This window comes from Podarcis raffonei, chromosome 2, assembly GCF_027172205.1.
Source record: "Podarcis raffonei isolate rPodRaf1 chromosome 2, rPodRaf1.pri, whole genome shotgun sequence".
NCBI lineage: Eukaryota > Metazoa > Chordata > Lepidosauria > Squamata > Lacertidae > Podarcis > Podarcis raffonei.
Window position 1 is genome coordinate 63,500,710 of NC_070603.1, and position 21,344 is coordinate 63,522,053.

The 21,344-nt window shown below is 43.8% G+C and overlaps 1 protein-coding gene across 1 annotated transcript in view; it reads left to right on the forward strand.

Annotated features, from left to right (window-relative positions):
- Positions 1-3,467: 3,467 nt before the first annotated feature.
- The window catches only part of TCOF1 (treacle ribosome biogenesis factor 1), a 39,248-nt gene continuing 21,371 nt past the window's right edge, over positions 3,468-21,344 (forward strand). The window contains exons 1-8 of the mRNA XM_053377024.1: positions 3,468-3,725; positions 8,513-8,568; positions 10,411-10,538; positions 10,863-10,960; positions 11,788-12,142; positions 13,394-13,476; positions 15,253-15,483; positions 16,444-16,692. Coding sequence (XP_053232999.1) covers positions 3,615-3,725; positions 8,513-8,568; positions 10,411-10,538; positions 10,863-10,960; positions 11,788-12,142; positions 13,394-13,476; positions 15,253-15,483; positions 16,444-16,692 — 1,311 coding nt within the window. The 5' untranslated portion in view covers positions 3,468-3,614. The remainder of the gene's footprint in view (positions 3,726-8,512; positions 8,569-10,410; positions 10,539-10,862; positions 10,961-11,787; positions 12,143-13,393; positions 13,477-15,252; positions 15,484-16,443; positions 16,693-21,344) is intronic.

The following is a 21,344-nucleotide window of genomic DNA, read 5'->3' on the forward strand; positions in this document are numbered from 1 at the left end:
GGTACACATCAGAAGAAATGTGCTCTTACATGTTAGTTATCATGTGACCTAAGATGGCCTCTTCAGTACTCTTAGAGTATCATATTACCTTTTCTGAATTTGGGTTAGAGCTACTAAAACTCCCACAATGGAGAGGCCAGTTGTGATATTTATAACACTTCAAGCTCCCACATGCATAGCTTGGACTGCTAGATAGAATTGCAATATTCTTTCTGAGGATAGGACAAAGGAAGGTTGTTGGGAATGAGGGAGAAAGGAGAAAAATACTGTGAGGAGGAAAAGAGCAGTGTAACTCAGGGGTTTAAAGCAACACAAGGACTGTGGGATGTTTCTAGTCCACCAAGGCTTATTGGCAGAATTGGGGTTTTTATTCAGGCTATGGAGAGACATCTCGGTTGGTTGTATCCATGGGTTGCCTAATCCTGATCCAAGTTATTTGAACAGAGATGGGTGACACAGCAAGATTAATGGAACAACAACAATCTTTTTGGTTGCAAATGTCTTCCACCACAATTTTTGACCAATTATTTCCTGAAATGTCCCTTTGTGGAACTGATCTCTTTCTGCATCCTGTTCTTTAGCATGTAGCTGCTGCTCTGTGCAAAACAAGGGCACAGTTCTGGGGTGCAGCATTGTCAGATTTATCAATCTCCATTTTGTTTTTTGGTCAGAACTCTTGGACAGGAGTGTGTGCCAGGGACCAGACCAGCGGCCACCCTCTCAACTCAAGCAGTAGCAATCATATGTCTGCCTCAGCCATTAACATCCTTAAAGGGGTGTCTCTGTTTTCCCTTTTCCAAAAGCAGACTTTTCCACTATATATTCCACTATATTCCTTCAGGGGAGAAAAACAGCTGAGGAAACTGAGAAGGGAGAGGATCAAAATCTGATCCCAGTGCTACAGATGTTACTACATGGGGTAATTCCCCATGCAAAGCACCCTGATTTGGGATCCCTGCCATCTAGCATATTCTTGGTTGAGACTTGCTGTCCACTTTAGGGGCACCTTCTAATGAGGCTTCTACTATAGAGTCTAAATGAAGGATGGGCTATTCCCCCCCCCATGGTGGCCTTCCTTTTTATGTTTCATGTTTTAGCTGCGAAAACAGCACTACAGTGCCATCAAGTGATAATTTGCAAGCATTACACTGGCATATTTGAAACATAACAAGACTCTGTACTCTAATTCAGTAACCAAGCACAGAAACACCACCATCTATATCCTGGATTCTCAGACAGTGTGTGTCAGGTTACCCCAGAAAGCATAGCTGTCAACTTTTCCCTTTTCTTGCGAGGAATTCTATTTGGAATAAGGGAATTTCCCTTAAAAAAAAGGGAAACGTTGACAGCTATGCAGAAAGGGAACAAGAAGATGGTTATCTCTCCATTCTTGCCTTTATCATCCCCCACTAATTCTTGAGCAGAGCCCTATTGGACAATTAAAAGTGAGGCTGGATGCAAACAGAAAAAAAATGAGTAAACAATAAGTGAATGAAGTTTCCATTTTTATTGTCAAAGCAAGAGTAACTACACTGCTCTTACTAGTTCCTTAATAATACAAATTTTATTATTTATACCCAGCCCACCTGGTTTTATCACTCCTGCAGTTCCTCCCTTTACAAAATCCTGTCTTATAGATATAAAACCACAGGCCTGGTAGTGAGCCAACTATGACATATAGTGGTACCTCGGGTTACATATGCTTCAGGTTACATACGCTTTGGTTACAGACTCCGCCAACCCAGAAATATTACCTCGGGTTAAGAACTTTGCTTCAGGATGAGAACAGAAATTGTGCTCTGGCGGCACGGCAGAAGCAGGAGGCCTCATTAGCTAAAGTGGTGCTTCAGCTTAAGAACAGTTTCAGGTTAAGAACGGACCTCCAGAACGAATTAAGTACTTAACACGAGGTACCACTGTACTTGGGCCATTAGAAAGCTGCTCCTCTTATCTCCCAGTAATAATGCCAAGGCAAAAGAGAGACCGACCCAGTCCCACCCATAGGCCTTGACATGGAGCTACTGCAGAGCTCAGTCTCCCTGCCCCACTAGAAAGAATACGCACTCAGCTCCAAGTTGCCAGTTGTCCAGGGACTACTCAGAAGCAAGAGGAAGGATACTCTGACCCCATTTGTGAGGTAAAGGAACAAGAGCCACCAACTGCTATTCAAGGAAGAACACCAGCAAGTGAAGACTGGCCTGGCTTAAACTCGTGGAGCTCACCATTTTGCCTTGGAGAACTAATCTCCATCCTCCGTGTTTTGCCTCCATCCTTCATTCATTGTGTGTTATGCCTTTTAGTTTGTAAGCCTGGTGGGAGGTCCTGTCTCTCTCCTTTTTAAACTTTATATATTGATGCGCGAGCTACTTCAGGAGGCAATAATTGTTTGAAAAGTGGACTAAACATGCAGCAAATAACTAAAATCTATAGAACCTCCTGAAGCAGGGCCAATTTTCTTTTAATAATCCCATGCGTATCTACTCAGATGTTTACAACGGGGCTTAGTCCCAGGCAAGTGGATATTGGATTGCAGCCCATCCTTATTCATAGCAAGCCCCACTGAGTTTACTCCTAGGTAAAAGGGTTATTCCTAGGTAAGTGGGTACAAGTCTGCAGCCTTCACTGTACACAAATAAGGGCTCTGTATTTCAGAGTTGCAAAAGCCTGCGCTGGACGTTAACTTGTCTAAAAATAGAGGCATTTCTTTACCAAGAGTGCGCAGAGCCAACTTTCTCCTATAAAGTACCAACTTTGAGGCTTGTGGCAACCACTCACCTCATCTAACTGCTTTGTCCCTATGTATAACTACATATAAATTTAAATGCAGCAACACAAACACTAAATGGCAGCAGCTACCCAGGGCAGAACACCTATTCAGTAAGAAAACAACTCTAAAACCACAACTCTAAAACTCAAAAACAACCTAATTTAAACAGATGGTCTGGTAGGTGTCCAGAATTTTGAGATACAATCAGGTGTTTAAGTAAACGGAAGTGCTATTTGCATAGAGCAATATTTACAAAAAAGCTAAATGTGGAATACAATCTACACTTGGGCGAGCAGTCTTTCCAAACAGAGGAACTTAGAAAATCTTGAGCTACCCTGCAGGTCCCAAGAAACCGAGCGATGGGCTGCTTTGCTTTTTTTATACTGTATATGCCTTGCAAGTTGCAGAAATCCAGAGCAGTCAAAGAAAACAAAAACCACTGTTTTGTTTTGTTTTGTTTTGTTTTGTTTTAATGCAGCCTCTTAAAACTTGAGCCGTGCTTGTCCTTTCGGCTGTGCCCTTAAAAATACTGCGTCGCGCTTTAGGCAGGAAGCCGCTCGTTGAAGCCCCGCATCTAAAGCGCGACACAGCAGCATAGAAGGCACAAAGCGAGCGAATTACAAGCAAGGGCGCCTGGGAGATGCTCGGTGATAAGAGACTACACTTCCCAGGAGCCCCCGGGGCTGCGGAACGGGAAGTGACGTTTCCGCGCCGCCACCTGGTCAAAGGGTTAGAGGAGCAAGTGGCAGGGAGCATGTGGCTTATCAGCTACTCGCTGTGAACCCCGCGTCTCCGCTGATGGCTGTGTACGCGGGCTAAGGACCGGAAACCTTGGAGCTGCTATAGCATGGCAGCAGGAGGCAGCGAGCAGAAAGAGCTGCTGGCTCTGATGCACCAGCACTTGGTCCAGATTGGCTATGAGAGAGCAGCAAAGGAGCTGCTGGCACAGAGTGGGCAGGTAACTGCACGGGCTCCCACGTGGGTGGAGGGGGCGGGGGGGGCTGACGAGCCTTGCTCTCCCCCCGCCTCACTAGCAAGCCTTCCCAATAACTCTATGAAACTGCAACCCTATAAAGTCTTTTCTTTCTGGTCTAACAAGGCAGCTGCCCTCACTCCACCCCCCACCCCCCCGGTAATCCTGCAGTAGGGAAGAATTCGTATTGGGAAGCTTGTTTTGTGGCGTCCAGCAGCCCCTTTTCATAGCAGTAGCCTTTCCTTGCCTCACAAGGCCTTAGCAAGGGTTTGTTCAGTTTATTAGGCGTGTATTTCTAGGCAGCTCTTCAGAACACCCAGGGCTCCTATTGAAAGGATTTCTGAGATTTTATTTCAGTGGCTTGTATCCTCTAGCGGTGTACGGTGCAGTTATAAAGATGCAGTGAAGACGAGACCAGTGGATGCTTACCAGAAAGCTTAAAAGTCCCAATTTGAAATTAAAGGTTTTCACTAGGTGGTGGAAGTGGAAGGTGGGCCTCCCTGATCTGAGCTGGGAAGTTCTTCAGAACTGGGCCTGGGTGGGGGCCACTAACAGAGGCTCCCCTGAACACCTCAGGCAGGGATACAGTGGTACCTCGGGTTAAGAACTTAATTCATTCCGGAGGTCCATTCTTAACCTGAAACTGCTCTTAATCTGAGGTACCACTTTAGCCAGTGGGGCCTCCTGCTGCCACTGCTGCACGATTTCTGTTCTCATCCTGAAGCAAAGTTCTTAACCCGAGGTACTATTTCTGGGTTAGTGCAGTCTGTAACCTGAAGCGTCTGTAACCCGAGATACCACTGTACAAGGAATCAGGTGGTCCTTATTTACATGAAGCACTCTGGAACATGGTGGGTGTGGTTATATATATCTAAGAAATCCTAAGGAGCTGTGGTATCCTAAAATGTAAGGTGTTCATTGTGTGATCGTGTTCTGGAATAAGGGTAACACTTGTCTGAAGGAACCTCTACCCCCATGTTGCTGGTTATGTTCTACAGGTTGGCCCAATAGTAGGTATGCTGCTTTAGAATCCACTTTTTGTTCTTAATGCGAGTTTGCTGTCATCATTCACAATATCAGTAAAGAAAAATAATCCATTTATCTGACTCCGCTATTCTTTCTAACTGCCAACTTTTCTTTCCAACTGCCACTTCGATTCAATTGTATACCTACTTTTGGGCCACCCTGTATAGTCAAAACAAAACAGTATTTGATAATTTGCCTTCTAGGTACGTAGAATAAGCAACCTTGCTTTTTCATTTTACTCCGGGAAGTATTGCCTATAAATCCAGATTACCTCTCACAGTCGAGTATTTGGGAATGGTAATTCATTGATTTTTCTAACCTTTCTGAACAGTCCTAGGAGTGGATTGCGAATTCCAGTCCACATTTTGACTGTTGAGAGTCAGTTATTACAGATTATCAAGAGTAACATGTTCTTGTATGTTCCGTTTTATGCTAGTACCCTTGAACCTAGCTGATTATTTGGTCTGCTTCAGCTAGCATTGTCCTGATATCAGTGTCAACAGAGTCACACACACATGCATATTATTTTGTGACTTGCCGTTGAATGCGTGACTGCTAGATACGGAAGAAAATACTCTGTGCAAGGAGCCTGAAAGGGAATGAAACTGAAAGCTCCAGCTGTTATACAATGTTAGTCATCGTTGGAATAGATTTATTGAAAGCAAGGGATTTAGTAACACTCATGTCCAATCTCTGAAGCAAGGGTTCCAATTAGAGTTTTGGTTTGAGGTTTATACACTCAAAGCAAGCTCATGATAAAAGTATGTGAGTTTTACATTATCTACTTAATGGGTGTGTGCTACTGCTTAAATATTGAATAGATTAAAAATATAACCTATAGAGGAAGCAAGGGGTTAGTCTGTTGTTTGAGTATGGCCTCAGGAAATGAGGGTTTTTAAAAACTTAATATTTACGTTCTCTTGTACCTCAGTAAGCCACTTGTGACCTATCCTAAATTTTGTTTACAGTTGGGATGGTTGAGGTCACAACCCAGAAACCACTGACTCTGTAAAGCTTAATTATTTGCATTTGGTCTTGAGGATGTGTCTGCAATTGCAGGTGGTCTTCACCACCCAATATTAAAATAATATATAGCTTAAAATAGCAACACACTTGAACAATCTGAATATTTTTACTATGGTCATCTAGCAGGGTGTATGTATGGAAAATATGGCCTAGTGCAAGTACGAGACCACATAACACTGGTCTTGAAAGACCTACATTGACTCCTATACGTTTCCGAGAACAATTTAAAGTCTTGGTGCTGACCTTTAAAGCCCTAAACAGCCTCGGTCCAGTATACCTGAAGGAGTGTCTCCACCCCCATCATTCAGCCCGGACACTGAGGTCCAGCGCCGAGGGCGTTCTGGTGGTTCCCTCACTATGAGACGTGAAGCTAAAGGGAACCAGGCAGGGGGCCTTCTCATTAGTGGAGCCCACCCTGGGGAATGCGCTCCCATCAAATGTCAAGGAAATGAACAACTATCTAACGTTTAGAAGACATCTGAAGGCAGCCCTGTTTAGGGAAGTTTTTAATGACTGATGTTTTAATGTATTTTTAATCTTTTGTTGGAAGCTGCCCAGAGTGGCTGGGGAAACCCAGCCAGATGGGCAGGGTATGAATGAATGAGTAAATCTACAGCCCTGAACTCTAATGCAGAATCATTTTCTCCTTGGAGGCTCTGTAGTCCTGATGTCTGGACCACCACAGAATTCCCCCAACGCTGTAACCTCCTAAGTGGAGAATCTCCAACGTGGTTCTGCTGTCTGGGCTCTCTGTTTAGTATGAAACCTTTTCTTCCCACCTGTGACAGGTATACAGAGCTTCGTGGTAGCACTAGTAAGACATGATGCACATCAGCTTTGAACGTTGCCATTTGAGAGGTACTGTTAAGCTATCAGGGACGCTGTGGTCTAAACCACTGAGCCTAGGGCTTGCCGATCGGAAGGTCAGCGGTTTGAATCCCCACGACGGGGTGAGCTCCTGTTGCTCTGTCCCAGCTCCTGGCAACCTAGCAGTTCGAAAGCATGTCAAAGTGCAAGTAGATAAATAGGTACCGCTCTGGCAGGAAGGTAAACGGCGTTTCCATGTGTTGCTCTGGTTTCGGTGTTGCGTTGCGCCAGAAGCAGCTTAGTCATGCTGGTCACACGAACCGGAAAAACTCTGTGGACAAACGCTGGCTCCCTTAGCCAGTAAAGTGAGATGAGTGCCGCAACCCCAGAGTCATTCGCAACTGGACTTAACTGTCAGGGTCCTTTACCTTTACTTTTACTAAGCTATCAAACTGAAACAAATAATTTAGGCAGACAGGGTTGCAACTTGAAGGTATTTTGTGGCATAGAGGAGAATGATGCTACGTGTATATAGGATTGGGGCAGCCAGACTTGAAGCTGGGAGGTTTGAGAGATTATGAAGACCCTAAACATGAAATTACACTGAAAGCAATATTGGATGAAATCTTTATGGTTTCAGAGGTATCCACTTGTTTCTCATCCAGACTGAAGTCATGTGGGCTTTTACCACCTAGAAATAACATTGTAGAGCAGTGACTGTTACTATTAGGGGTGTTCAGGTAAGCCATTCTCATGCATTGAGGAGCTGCGTTGAATGTGTCCCCCAACCCAATGCCCATAAGTGGCTTTGTGTGAGAAGCATCTCTCAATATTTAAATATATGTGAGTTCCTCCCACCTATCCTGGTATAAAGGAGACTGGTGTGTGTATATTGAAATGCACATAGCACTGTTTGATAAATATGATAAATGCTTATCCAGCTGTGTTGCGGGCACTTTTGTTTGTGGATGTAGTTGTCCCCACTGCTTGGACTTCTCCATTTGAACTGCAACTATGAGAGGCAAATAAAGTCTGGAGCCAAAATTGGCTGTACTGACAGTGGATTAAGTAGCATGCAAGAGGGAGAGTAAGAATGCAAAAAGCATATTACAGGAAACCTACAGTGTTGTGTTAGTTGATGTCAGAGTTGGCAACCGCTGGCAGTTTTGTATGTGTGTGTTTCTTCAACGTCCTAGTTGGGTATAGGATATATTTATCAGTGCTGGTAATAGTATGTTTCCAATTGTCATAGTTGGCATTTATTAGGCACTTGGGTGTAGCTGCTGCCAACACTTCTCTTGAGGATTTTATGAAAGTACAGTGGTACCTTTGTAGTCGAACAGCTTGGCTCCTGAACAAATTGGCACCCGAACGCCGCAAATCCAGAAGTGAGTTTACTGGTTTGCAAATGTTTTTCGGAAGCTGAATGTCCGATTGAGTGCGGGAAGCTCCTGCAGCCAATCAAAAGCTGCGCCTTGGTTTTCGAATGGTTCCAGGAGTCGAACGGGCTCCTGGAACGGATTAAGTTTGACAACCAAGGTACCACTGTGCTTGATAAGTATATAGACTTCTAAAAAAACCTCCCTTCAGATACATTTTAATCTGGGGCCAGAAATACTATTTTCCATTATGTTGGGCTTAATCTTTTTGCCTTTTGGGGGATATAAAACCAGTGGGGTTTTTTGGTAAATATTCTACAATGAGAAGACATGAGTTGTGTCCTGGGAGCATCTTTTGGCCAAATTGTTTTCCATTTTTTTGTGGTTCTTAATTCTGGGCCTGTAATGTACTTGGAGCAACTCTACAGTTGCTTTCTTCTTGTTGTTGTTTTAAAAAAATGTGGGGCCAAAGAGTGGGGTTTCTGTTCTTGATATGGGTAAAGGACAGAATTAACTTCTCTTTTTCTCGTACAGAAGACCTTCCTACCATCCCCAGTCCCCCTCGGAGATATCTTCACTCAGTGGAAAAAGTAAGTTTAACAAAAAAGAAACAAGTTGTGTTTTTGTCTGATACTGTGCCTGATAGACACACTTTTAAATTAGTATTTATTAGCAATACATTTTAATAATAGTAGTATTAGTATTTTCTGCATTTTAATTACTTCCCTTTTGGAAGGGTAACCTCCAGACCAACATAATCTACCCTGAATAAAAGGATAGATTAGATAAAATAGTCTTGTTTCATTCTTGGAACATGTGGAGTTGCATTTGGCGTTTGTAATAAGGGGCTCTTCCTGGAGCAATCCTGGAGCCATTATAGATTTCCCAGTCAAGGAAGGGTCTTTATTGCCCCATGACTCCTCCTTGTGCTCTACATAGACCTGTCACTACATGCATAGAGGGTCTTCACATGTGAGGGCGATGATATAGCTGGCCTAGCATTCAAATAACTCAGAACCCCAGTGTCCTCCCCTTTTGTACTGTAGAAGGGTCAGAAAGCACTTTTAAAGCAAGCCCCCAAAATTATTTTTTTTAAAAATCCCTTTCATGAATCCCCAGCTCATGAAAAGTGGAATATTATGTCCCTATTCTTTTTTGCTCAAATTAAAACTTTGAAGCTCCTTCTGTTTCACTCCATCAGTCTGGGACTTCATGGGCTCTGTGTATCCTTTATTATATTGATAATATTGATATTATATTGATAAATTGATAATGCAAAGTTGTCTGGCCTGAGGTAGAAAGATTAGTGTTTTGTCTATAAATCACCATGCTCAAGTAACAGTACACATAGGCTACATAATTTTGACTAATTGTGGGTCACAACTTTGAATTGTTCAGTCTTTCGTTTCATTTTTACCTCCAGGTTTTCCCCAAAGTTGTTTTCTAAGTATTGTATAAATCTCACACACTCTTCCTCTCTGTCCCTTCTAGCTAAATGGTTAGACAAATGACACCTACCGTATTTTTTGCACCATAACACTCACTTTCCCCCCCCTAAAAAGTAAGGGGAAATGTCTGTGCGTGTTATGGAGGGAATGCCTACGGGTGGCATGCCTACGGATTTTCCTCCTCTAAAAACTACGTGCGTGTTATGGTTGGGTGCATGTTATAGAGCGAAAAATACGGTACATGATATAAAATGCCATGTAAGGCAGGGATCTGCTAGGAAATGCCAACTTTCCTACTGAGTGATACTGTCAAGTTTTGCCCCCTGTTTATTATCTTTCTGTGGTTCCTTCCGCCTCCACAATGGCAATCCTTCTGTGTGTGGGCGAGAGATCCATTAGCTGATCCCTTTTCTCTTTAATTGTTTTTCTCTTGGATAAAGTTTAGACTCAACATTTTTTTTTTCTTGACAGGTAGGTGATCAGTGTGACAGACTTGGAAAATTCCAGCTTCAAATTAGCCATGCAGATAGGATGAAGCTATTACTAGGTTTTAATTAAGCTCCTCACCCTAATTTCACGGTCTTGGCTATGATTAGTTCTATTACTGCCTCTAATAAGTTAATTTTAAAAGTTAACTTAGGAAGACAATTTGCCTGAACTACAAACTTTAAAAAAAAAAGTCAAAGAAGTACCCAGTTTGTTTTCTTTCCATAGCAAAGTAAATGTTTCATGAGTGACAGTGGTGGTTCTTGTACTACAGAGGCATGAGACTCAAGAAAGTTGTTGAGTGAACCCTTTTAAGCTAATTTGTTGTTGTTTAGTCGTGTCTGACTCTTCGTGACCCCATGGACCAGAGCACGTCAGGCACTTCTGTCTTCCACTGCCTCCCGCAGTTTGGTCAAACTCATGCTGGTAGCTTCGAAGACTAACTAAACTATCCTTGTTTAACGCCTATTCAACATACTTGCAAAATCTGTTCAACAGAACTTCCTCACAAGCCCAGAAACGAAAGGCGGAGGAAATCAAGCAAGGCAGCCCAGCAAAGATCAGAGTTCCTGATCCCAAGAGCAGCTCTGAGAGCTCGGAGGAGGAAGCAGCAAAACCCATAAAAAGTAAGATGCACTTGTCTAATTCCATGTCCCCAAGCACTTTACTACCTGGCTATTTTGTGATGTGTAATTTGCACCTTAGATGCTGTTTGAAAAGAGCTAATGCCAGTGAGGGACCGTCTCATCTCTGTCCTTGACACATGCAGTTTGCTTGCAAAGAGGTTTTGCTATGAGGAGTGCTGTGGAACTTTGAGATACTGTCTAGAATTTTGTCACATGGTGACCTTTGACAGGATAGAAATTGCCCTGCGACTTCAGTTTTCCCTCCCCTTGGAGACACTGAAATCCTTCAGACTTGTATAGGCTGACATCTCTTCTCTGTTGCAGGCAATGTGGCTGTGAATAACAGTTCCCTAGCTAAAGCGGAGAGCAGCAGTGAGGACGAGGAGTCATCTTCTGAAGAGGAAGAAGCTGCTGGCAAGGAGGTGAGAAGGCAGTTACTGTTACTGCTAGTGCTTGTAAATGGTGTGTGTGAGAATAGGATAGCTGTGGAAAATTAGACTTCACGAATGCAAATATAGCACTTGCTTTGTTTGTGTATGTTCAAAATCTCTCATCAGGTAAACTTTGGAAAGTCCCTTTTTTTTAGAAAGAGAACAGAGGAAGGTTTGAGCTGTCTCCTCACCTTCCAGAAAGGCAAAGCCCATATGCTGCACAGCTTTGAGGGTTAAAAAACCTAACCCCAAAATGCTTAATTCAGGGATACAGGAAAAGTCATGAGAGCCTGGAATAACTGAGATGTGTCTGCTTTGAAGGCTCACAAGCAGATATTGTAAGATTTGGGAGAAAAAACATACCTACCAAGAATCCCTATGGCAAAAGGAACCATTCCCTGTTTGAAATGCGTCCAAATGCACCTTGTTAGGGTGACCATAATAAGTTGCATTCTTTACATGGTAAATTCTAGACAAGCTTTGAATGTCTAGGCAATTGTCTAGAGTAGGCAGTTCTAGACAAGCGTTGATCTACCTTCAGATTGAAATCAGTCTTGAGGATATTGAATAGGAGAAAGCCTATAACAATAAACACATGGTCCAAAAGGTAGGACACAGCTCTCCTCTCTCTATTGTACATGCAGAGCTGCCAGTTAATGTGGTCTTATTGGAGCTGTTTGCAAACTTGGAGTCTCTGTGATGGACTGCATAGGCTATGTATTTTATTTATAAAATTATACTGCTTGATTGTAGGAAAGCCTCAAAGCAGTGTCCTAAATACAACTTGACAAGTGTAATGAGATTGCTTCTCCTCTTAGGTGAACATCCCCGCAGCAGGAAACAAAACCAGCAACTTGCTGCAACTTGCTGCACAGAAGACGAACTCCTTCCCAGGCAAAGGGGTGGCTATAGCTGCTGTCCAGGCAAAAGGGCAACAGAAAAAGGCAACTGCAAATAAGCCACCAACACCGGCTGTGACAAAGACAGGACAGAATAAAACCCTCCCTGTTAAACCAGGATCTGCTTCGCAGCCTCTTGCTATAGCAGGGCAGAATGCATCACAGGCAGCCGCTGCAAGGAAGACAACGAACTCTGAAAGCAGCAGCAGCAGCTCATCTGAAAGTGAGGAAGAAAAGACACCAGCAGCAGTAAAAACCCCAGTACCCAAGCCAGGTAAGCAGTTGGCTGGCTTGAGATGTGTGTCGCAAGGCATTGCACAAACATAATCCAAGCTCTCAGACTCGAATCTTTCATTTTGACTTGCGGTGAGGTTGGCCTGCATTGCCTTGCAAATCATGTTGTAGGCTTGATGGTTTCAGCTCTATTTGAGGGGATAAATATAAAGAAAACTATTCTCAACAAAAGGAAAATGTTCAGTACTCTCAGTGAAAGCAGGTATCCATTGCAAAGAGACAAAACACGTTGAAGGATCCAAAGGACACAAATGCAGTTGTGTTCATGAGCACACAGGCAGGCAGGCAGGCAGGCATGTGTGTAGCACAGTAGCTTTCTTGGGTTAAAGTTATGGCAAGCATGCTGAGCTGTCTGAGCGCCTGAAATAAATACATTTCCATTTTGATGTCAGTTGACAGATTTTTCTCTATGGATTTCATCATTTATTTATGAGGATGTTGGCCAGTATCTAGCTAAATCAAAATCACATGCAAAATAGGGTCACTCGCCTCCCCATAAATTTGTGCTGTATGGGTTTTCATAAGCCTAGCAATTGTAATAATATGTTGTCTAGTCTATTGGAAAGTCTTACAAATTATGGTCAACTAAGACACACTCTGTCCCACAGTAATTGAAATGGGCTTAAGTAACTTGAGTCCATTGGCTTCAATTGGTCTACAAGGAGTGTGTAGTAATATTGGATATTGCTCATCACTTCTGTCAACTCCAGGAGCATAAACCTCCTCAGTTATGACCCACTTCTGCTGTGAATTCTTAACATCTCTCCATACTTGGATCTTAAAACGTAATTGGTTTTTACTGCAGAAGAATACCCTGCTGCTGTGTCATTAATTGGTATAATCTCAAGTACATGATTGGTATGTTCTGAACATGCCAACTGGAGGCTAAAGACACTTTCTAATGGCATGACTCGTGTGAATAGAAACACAATTCTTCTGTCTTGGGCTTCTCTTTCCTTTCCAGAGCTGAGTAGTCAGCAGCCAGGGCATATCTTTCCAAACAGCAAGATTTTAAGGTAATTTAGATGACCTGTGGGTCGTGGCCCACTTAAAAACAGCTTTGTGCAAGTATCTTAAAATCTGATGGTTGGAGATATGGATACCCTAATAATAATAAAAAGCACCCCAGAGCTTCCTACTTTTTTGGTCTTGGATCTCTAAAGCTGCATTTAGTGTTCTCTCATGTTTTATAGGATTCAACTTAAGTGCTTTTGTCTCCTCTGTGTCTTAGCTCTAAAGAAGGCAGAGAGTAGCAGTGGAGACTCCAGTGAGGATTCAGACTCGGAAGAGGAAACAAATACTGCAACAATCCAGGTAGTTCCAACTACCGTAGGAGTGGGAAACAGCCAACTCAAAGGCTGGATGCAGCTCATGGCGCTTTTGAATCCAGCTAGCTCTCTTTGTCCTACTTCCCTACTTGGAGGGAAAAGGTCCCATTGGTGCAAAATGGGGTGGGAAAGAAGGGAGAAAGAAGGGGAGTAACAGTGGGTAACCTAAAGAAAATGGACCCCCTGGCCATCACCAGCCGACCCTGCCAACTTTTGGCTTTGATCCTGCTTACCACTGGCTCCAGCCCACCCCTGGTAATGTGGCCCCCAAGTGACACTTGTCATAGAAATGGCTTCCCACTCCTGATCTAAGAGCTTCTTTTAGGACAAAGAGAGTTGTACACACCTTGGCTAGGAAGGCTCTGTGCTCACACTTCATCCTATGGCTGAGAGAAGTGGGAGTCTCCATTGTGGAAAAGTGTTTTCTGTCCTTGCCTCCCAAAGACAAGTGAACATCAGAGAGCTACTTCCACATAGAACTGTTCCCTTCACTGCTTTGCTTGAATGTCGCCTCACGTCCCAGTCTCGCTGCGTGGGAAAAGCTTAAACACTGGGGTGGAACTTTCCAGGCTAATCTCTTCCCTATGCATTTAATTTTCATTGTGCCAGGAGATTTGGACTTTGGGGTGCTTTCGTGCAAGCTGATTCCCCCATGTGAATGTTAATGCATGTGCCTGGGCTACCAGGTGCCTGTGCTAATATTTGAATTGGCTCTCCGGAACATCGCTCTAAACTAGCCTTCCCCAGTTTGATGCCCTCCAGGTGTTATTGGATTACACCGCCCATCAGCCCCAGCCTGTTTGACCATTGGCTAACTTCAGCAATTTATTCTGTGGAAGAGTAGTCCCCTGGTTTTGGGCTCCTCTGTCCGACTAGGAAAAGCAGAGTTATTTGCCTGCTACTTTAAAATGGGAACTGCTGTCAACTTCTACTTTCTTCCCTGCCTTTTTCTGTGTTTTTTGTCCTGTCTGCTTTCTCCCCTTTACTCTTCCTGTTTCTTCCCCACCTTTGATGCCTTTGCTTTCCCAGCCTCCGGCTGAGCCCACTCACATCCTTCTCATGATGTCTTCTGCCACCTGAAAACTTTCAAGGGAATGCAGAGACAGTGGCTACCTGTCGTTTCTTTCATTTCTGTATTCCCTCCCCACCACACACTGCCAGCTCAAGGGCTTTAGCAGCACAAGAGGGTAGCACTGTGTGATGAGATCGTGTGATCATAACCCATTGGGATGACTTATTAGGTCATTGGATCAAGGAGAGAATAGGCCTGCCAATTGTTAGGGCCCATCCAAACATCCTTATCCTGCCTGTTTGGGCATTGTAACAGTTCCTCCTGTTCATTTGGTAGGTTAGCAGGTATAAATATTTGAGGTGCAGTGCTGGTGGTGAGGTCACATTCATTATACACCATGTTAGTTCTCCCTGGTGTATTACTGTCTATCTTCCTTCTCTTGTTTGGGTTCCATGGGTGTCCTGGGATCCTTTGTGTACATTTGTTCACTGTCAGTATTCTTTAATTCAAGGGGCCCATTTCAAAGCGGAGGGGGTCTCTTCTCTCCAGAATGAGATGTTGAAAGTTGGTTGGCCCTGAATTCTGGGTCTTGCCAGACTCCAAAACTGCTTGGGAATCGAGGGCAACTTGCAGTTTAGGTGCTTGGAGGACTGTGACCATGTATTGCATTCTTATCAAAGACATGTTCCTTGAAAACTTCACAGCTCTCTCAGCTGCTGTGCGCCTATTTTAACTTTCCCGTTGTTGTAGGTAAAACCAGCTGCGGAAAGCAGACAGGTCGACACGACACTGACAAAAAGTGCACCAGCCACTGCTGTACCTTCTAAAGGAAATGCAGTAAAGGCATCTTCAGCAAAGAAAACGGCACAACAAACCAGAGCAAGATCTGGAAATGTGGCTAAAACCACGAAGCCAGCAGACAGCTCTGAGACAAGTGACTCGTCTGACACCGAGATCGAGGAACCCTCCTTGGCAACACAGGTGAGACATCCTGGGCATACCTGCCCTTCCTTTCTCTCCCTAAGGCAGGGTACTTGTGACCTTCCAGGTACTACTGGGCTACAACTCCCAACATCCTGGCTGGAGCTGGTGGAAGTTTTAGTCCAACAACATCTGGAGGACCATACCTTTCCCATACCTGCTGTAAGCCACTAAGCACAAAATCCAAGAAGGGATGCTAGGTTAAAAATGGGCTACATTTGGCCACCACATACCCAAGCCCCCAAACCATGGGTTAGGGGCTCAGCAGTATAGTGACAAGATGTAGGGGAGAAATCAATTTCCCCCAAAATGCCAGTGACAGAATGCATTGCTATTCCTAAAATTAGCCAATTCTAATTAGCCAACACTCTAATTGTGTAGTTTGGTTTGATGGCACATAGCTGTGTTTATGTAAGTCCGTTCTTAGTGATGTGGGCTGCTTCAAAGTACAGTGGTACCTCGGTTTAAGAACAGTCCTGTTTGCGAACTATTCGGTTTACAAACTCTGCAAAACCGGAAGTAGTGTCCCAGTTTGCGAACTTTGCCTCGGTCTAAGAATGGAAGCCGAATGGTGGAAGGGCACCGGCGTCGGGAGGCCTCATTAGGGAAAGCACACCTCGGTTTAAGAACGGACTTCCAGAACGGATTAAGTTCGTAAACCAAGGTACCACTGTATCTGGGAAAGTGGCATAGCGGTGTTTCAAAGGAGTTAGTTTTATTATTTGTTCAAATGAACCTGAAACAAAAATCGCTGACACTCCAACCACAAGATAAATCAGTGTGTGCCTCCTATGACTCCAAAACAAGTTGCCCAGCCTTGAAAGTTGCTTCCCAAAACCTGTTTGCTGATTTGTTTTTTATGTTGGGATTTTTTCATTTTTAAAGCCTTACATATGAACCACTTGAGTTCATGAATTGGCTTTTATCTGTTCTATTCCATTCTTCTAATCTTAAAAATAGGCAAAATCACCTGGAAAAACCCCTCAGACCTTCTCATCCCCAGTGAAAAATGCAGCAGCACCCAGTCTGCTGTCAACCAAGACAGTCTCTGTTCCAGCTCTGTTGAAGCAAACACCAAAGACTTCCGCAGTGAAACAGTCACCTCCTGCCAAGGCTGCTGGTGGGGGGAAGAAAGCCGAGAGCTCAGAGAGCAGCGAGTCGTCATCTGAGAGTGAGGATGAGGCTCCCTCAGTTCCAGTAAGCCAGAAGGTTAGAAATGTACTGCTTCTACTAGAAATAATGGGATTGACTCTGCCCCACCCCTACCCGCCTCCACCTTTCCTTACATGGCCTAACGCATTCAGAATTATGTGTCTTTCTTGTGCATAAAATCTCCACTTTACAGGTTGCTTTTCTCAATCCCCTGTCCTTGATCATCCTTTTTAAGAATCTCTCGGGCTGTCTCCAATTCAGTTGGTTCCTCAGTATGTTGCCAATCTAGCTAAAGCGTAATAAGCTTGCTTTTCTGATGCTCACATTTTAACAACAGGTCATGACTGATGAAGCAAAAATGTTTTCCTTCACAACATAACGTTTATTACACAATCACTATTGGAACTGCTTTCTGAATGTTGGACTCGTGTTATTGCTCCTCACTACGAAGCTTAAAATAAGTTTATAGACCCTGTTGGTGTCACCTCGACGCTCAGAAATGCAGTTGGTAAATCTCTGCTGTTCACAATGCCCTTATTGCCATTTGGCCTCTTGCTTCAGTTCCCTGGCCTGCCTTGGGGTATGTCTGTCCTCTGCAGCAGTTTTAAGGTCGCTGCTTTGAGTATTTAGCAGTATTTGGTTGAGTTTAGTTTCCTAAAAACTGCTGATCTGTGAGATACTTCCTGGAATTTTCAAAGCGTCAATCTTACAAACCCCCGGAATGTCAAAGGGAGCACATCTCTCAAACTCCTATATTGAATTATTGCACCCTACCCATTTTGGGGTTTTTTAATTGCTTTGTAGTCTTTGTTAATTTTCTGCCTTGCAAATAATTTGTGTGACCACAGGCATCTGGTTGGCAACTGAGAACAGGAGGCTGAAGTAGACAGGCTACTGGCTTGATCCAGCAGGCTTTTATCTTCTTGTGAGTCCATTTAGCTCAGTCCTGTCTATGCTGGTTGGCAGTAGCGCTCCTGGATTTCAGATACAGCCTTCCCAGCCCTACCAGGAGATGACAAGGATTTTACCTGAGACCTTCTGCATGCAAAGTCATAAACTTTAGTGATTATTAATGGAAGCAGGCAGTGATTATTAATGGAGGGTTAGAGGAGGGCCTGGGTGGCACTTCATTTGGAGTATAACCAGATATGTTTTGTCATGGCAAACTGATGTGCGCTTTGCAAGCATGATTGTTAGTTCTAGGGTCCCATGTTCGTTCTTCTGGCTCTGTCAAAGATGTGCTTTCTCCTTCCTAACTCCCCCTTCTTTTTGATTTGAATAATTCTGGTCACCGAACATGATCAGAATGAGCCAGCTGGACAAGGTGTGTTGCACAGATTTCCTTGCCAACTTATTGCATTCATTCTTGGGACACAACTGGATGAGAAGTTAAGAAAGGCTTCCAGCTGTTATTAGCGTCCGCCAGTCTTGGCATCAGCCTCTCTTAACAGATGAAAGCTGCTCAGAAAACCTCTCTCTCTTTTTGCCCAGAGCCTTATTCTACTCCCCAGCGCTCTTAAAAATGCAGTAGACCAGATGCTGGGCTGGTGGTTCTTTTTGAAATGGCTGCTTTGATTTTGCTTCCTTCGGGGGCCTTTGAACTTCAGTGTAATTCAGCTTGCTGCGTGGCTTCCTTCTAAGGCAATTGAATGGCAAAACTGAATTTGGTGGAGGGGATAAACTTGCTTCTTGCTTTCTGCCCATACCCCCTTTCATGTTCTCATGAGCTCTTTCATGTTGTTGTTGTTGTTGTTGGCATCTGTCTGTCTCGAGAGACAATGTACTTCTCCACATATCCTTAGGTCTTGTATGCTATGTGTGTAGGCCATCCTTTATAGCACTTAACAAATCAATGGGGTTTTGAATTGGCTGATATTTCTGTCTCATGTCATTTGGAGAAAGCAACTGAATTAATTGGAGAGATGAAACTTAAAACGTTATGAAAGATCTGCATTTGAATTATAAGGAAAGGATCCTGGTGCTTTTTCAGTTCAGTTTAGTCCTTTCCATCTGCTTTGGAACATACTTCAATTTGCCAAAGCACTGTCCTCTTCTGAAACAATTTTTAATTAAAGGACAATTCAGTTAGCCCTTCTTCATTTTTTCCTCGATGCTTTCCATTATATTTCTGAGCCTGAAAAAGTAACTGATAACTTGTTAATGCAACTGATCGCTTGTAATACAATTTTTTTAATAATAGATAATGTCCTTTTTATAATAGATAATGTCCTTTTAAAATATTTTTATAGTGCTTGCTGTTCAAGCAGTTGAATGCTCTGGTATTTTGTTTGATAGACACTCCTTCCTCCTGGGATTGCAGCCACTTTAGCAAGCTTTGCAATGCCATGCTTTGTGGGGGGTTGTTTCTCACAAGCACCTAGCTGGCTGCTGTGGGAAAGAGGATTAGAGAGATCTTTGATCTAATCCAATGGGCGGCCTCTCATTTTTTTATGAAGGGGTGTTAGAAAGTGTTTTTATGTAGGGGTGTTAGAAAGTGGCTTACATGCAGAGTTGCTTAGTTAGGGCAAGGTGAGAGCAAAGGTAAGGAGAAAAAGCCTGGAAAGATAGGATTATACTTTAATCCACAGTAATAGTAATATTAATTAATAACTTATTTATTTATTTGTTACTTATACCCTGCCCATCTGGCCGGGCCTCCCCAGCCACTCGGGGTGGCTTCCAACAGAATTAAAAGCACAATAAAACATCAGACATTAAACAGCCTTCAGATGTCTTCTAAAAGTCAGATAGTTTTTTATTCCCTTGACATCTGATAGGAGAGTGTTCCACAGGGCAGGCGCCACTACCAAGAAGGCCCTCTTTCTGGTTCCCTGTAACCTCATTTCTCACAGTGAGGGAACCGCCAGAAGGCCCTCAGCACTGGACCTCAGTGTCCGGGCAGAAAGATGGGGGTGGAGACGCTCCTTCAGGTATACTGGACCGAGGCCGTTTAGGGCTTTAAAGGTCAGCACCAACATTTTGAATTGTGCCCGGAAACATACTGGAAGCCAATGTAGGTCTTTCAGGACCAGTGTTATATGGTCTTGGCGGCCGCTCCCAGTCACCAGTCTAGCTGCTGCATTCTGGATTAGTTACAGTTTCTGGGTCACCTTTAAAGGTAGCCTCACATAGAGTGCATTGCAGTAGTCCAAGCAGGCGATAACTAGAGCATGCACCACTCTGGCGAGACAGTATGTGGGCAGGTAGGGTCTCACCCTGTGTACCAGATTGAGCTGGTAAACAGCTGCCCTGGACACAGAATTGACCTGCGCCTCCATGGACAGCTGTGAGTCCAAAATGACTCCCAGGCTGCGCACCTGGTCCTTCAGGGGCACAGTTACCCCAGTCAGTTCAATGTAACCAAGTGATTTAGTCAACCATGTAGCTGCTGAAACAGCCAAGATAAAAGGCATTTCAAAGCACTAGTAGCAGACAGCTGCACAGGTTTTCTGCAGGATCACAAACCACCCACTCCACCTGCTTCTGCAGCCAGCCAAAGCATGCCAAGAGAAGGCTCTACTTTGTTTCTTCGGCCCAATGAGCTCCAGGAGAGGAGGCATTTCCGAAATGTGTCCTGTGCGAATTGAACTAATTTGCTCCTAGAAGAATTCTGATGCCCTAGGACCTAGAGTGATCTAATTTAGCGTGCTTTATTTTACTTGCATTTCATAAACAAGCTGAAAACTTTGAAACTTGCCTAAAATTGTTCTTTCAATTGGCATCTATTCATTGTTATTCATTTATGAAACGGAAAAATTTCCGCCCCATGTCACTTGGCTGCCGGGAGTTCCAGCGCGAAACATCTGAACAGCACGAGGTTCAGGAAGGCTGCTTTAAAGGATGAAATTTCATTGCTTTAGGATGCCACTTTTATGGGAGGGGGCTTTCACAGCTGTAGGATTGTCCCTGGGGATTCAACAGAGAATACACACCACAGTTGGGGAAGACAAACCTAAAGGAATATTCCTTCACTTCAAGTCCTAAACTCTCATGTCTGAACTCGAGTTCAGGTCATGCAAAATTGTTGTTGTTGTTGTTTAGTCGTGTCCGACTCTTCGTGACCCCATGGACCAGAGCACGCCAGGCACTCCTGTCTTCCACTGCCTCCCACAGTTTGGTCAAACTCATGTTCGTAGCTTCAAGAACACTGTCCAGCCATCTCGTCCTCTGTCGTCCCCTTCTCCTTGTGCCCTCAATCTTTCCCAACATCAGGGTCTTTTCCAGGGAGTCTTCTCGTCTCTTGAGGTGGCCAAAGTATTGGAGCCTCAGCTTCACTATTTGTCCTTCCAGTGAGCACTCAGGGCTGATTTCCTTCAGAATGGATAGGTTTGATCTTCTTGCAGTCCATGGGACTCTCAAAAGTCTCCTCCAGCACCATAATTCAAAAGCATCAATTCTTTGGCGATCAGCCTTCTTTATGGTCCAGCTCTCACTCCCATACATCACTACTGGGAAAACCATGGCTTTAACTATTCCGACCTTTGTTGGCAAGGTGATGTCATGCAAAATAGCCATGTCTATATCAGTTGCACTTAAAAACTGTAATTATCAGTCTTTCCCATCCAGGAATATCCCTTTTTTATCCTGTTTTGGGAGACAGATTGGGGGCAAATCATAAGAAACCAATGAAACTCAAATAAACTCTTCAGCTATGAAAATAAATCCTTCACTGATGGCGGTTGTGTGTGTTTTGTTTTTTCCCTGTGGTG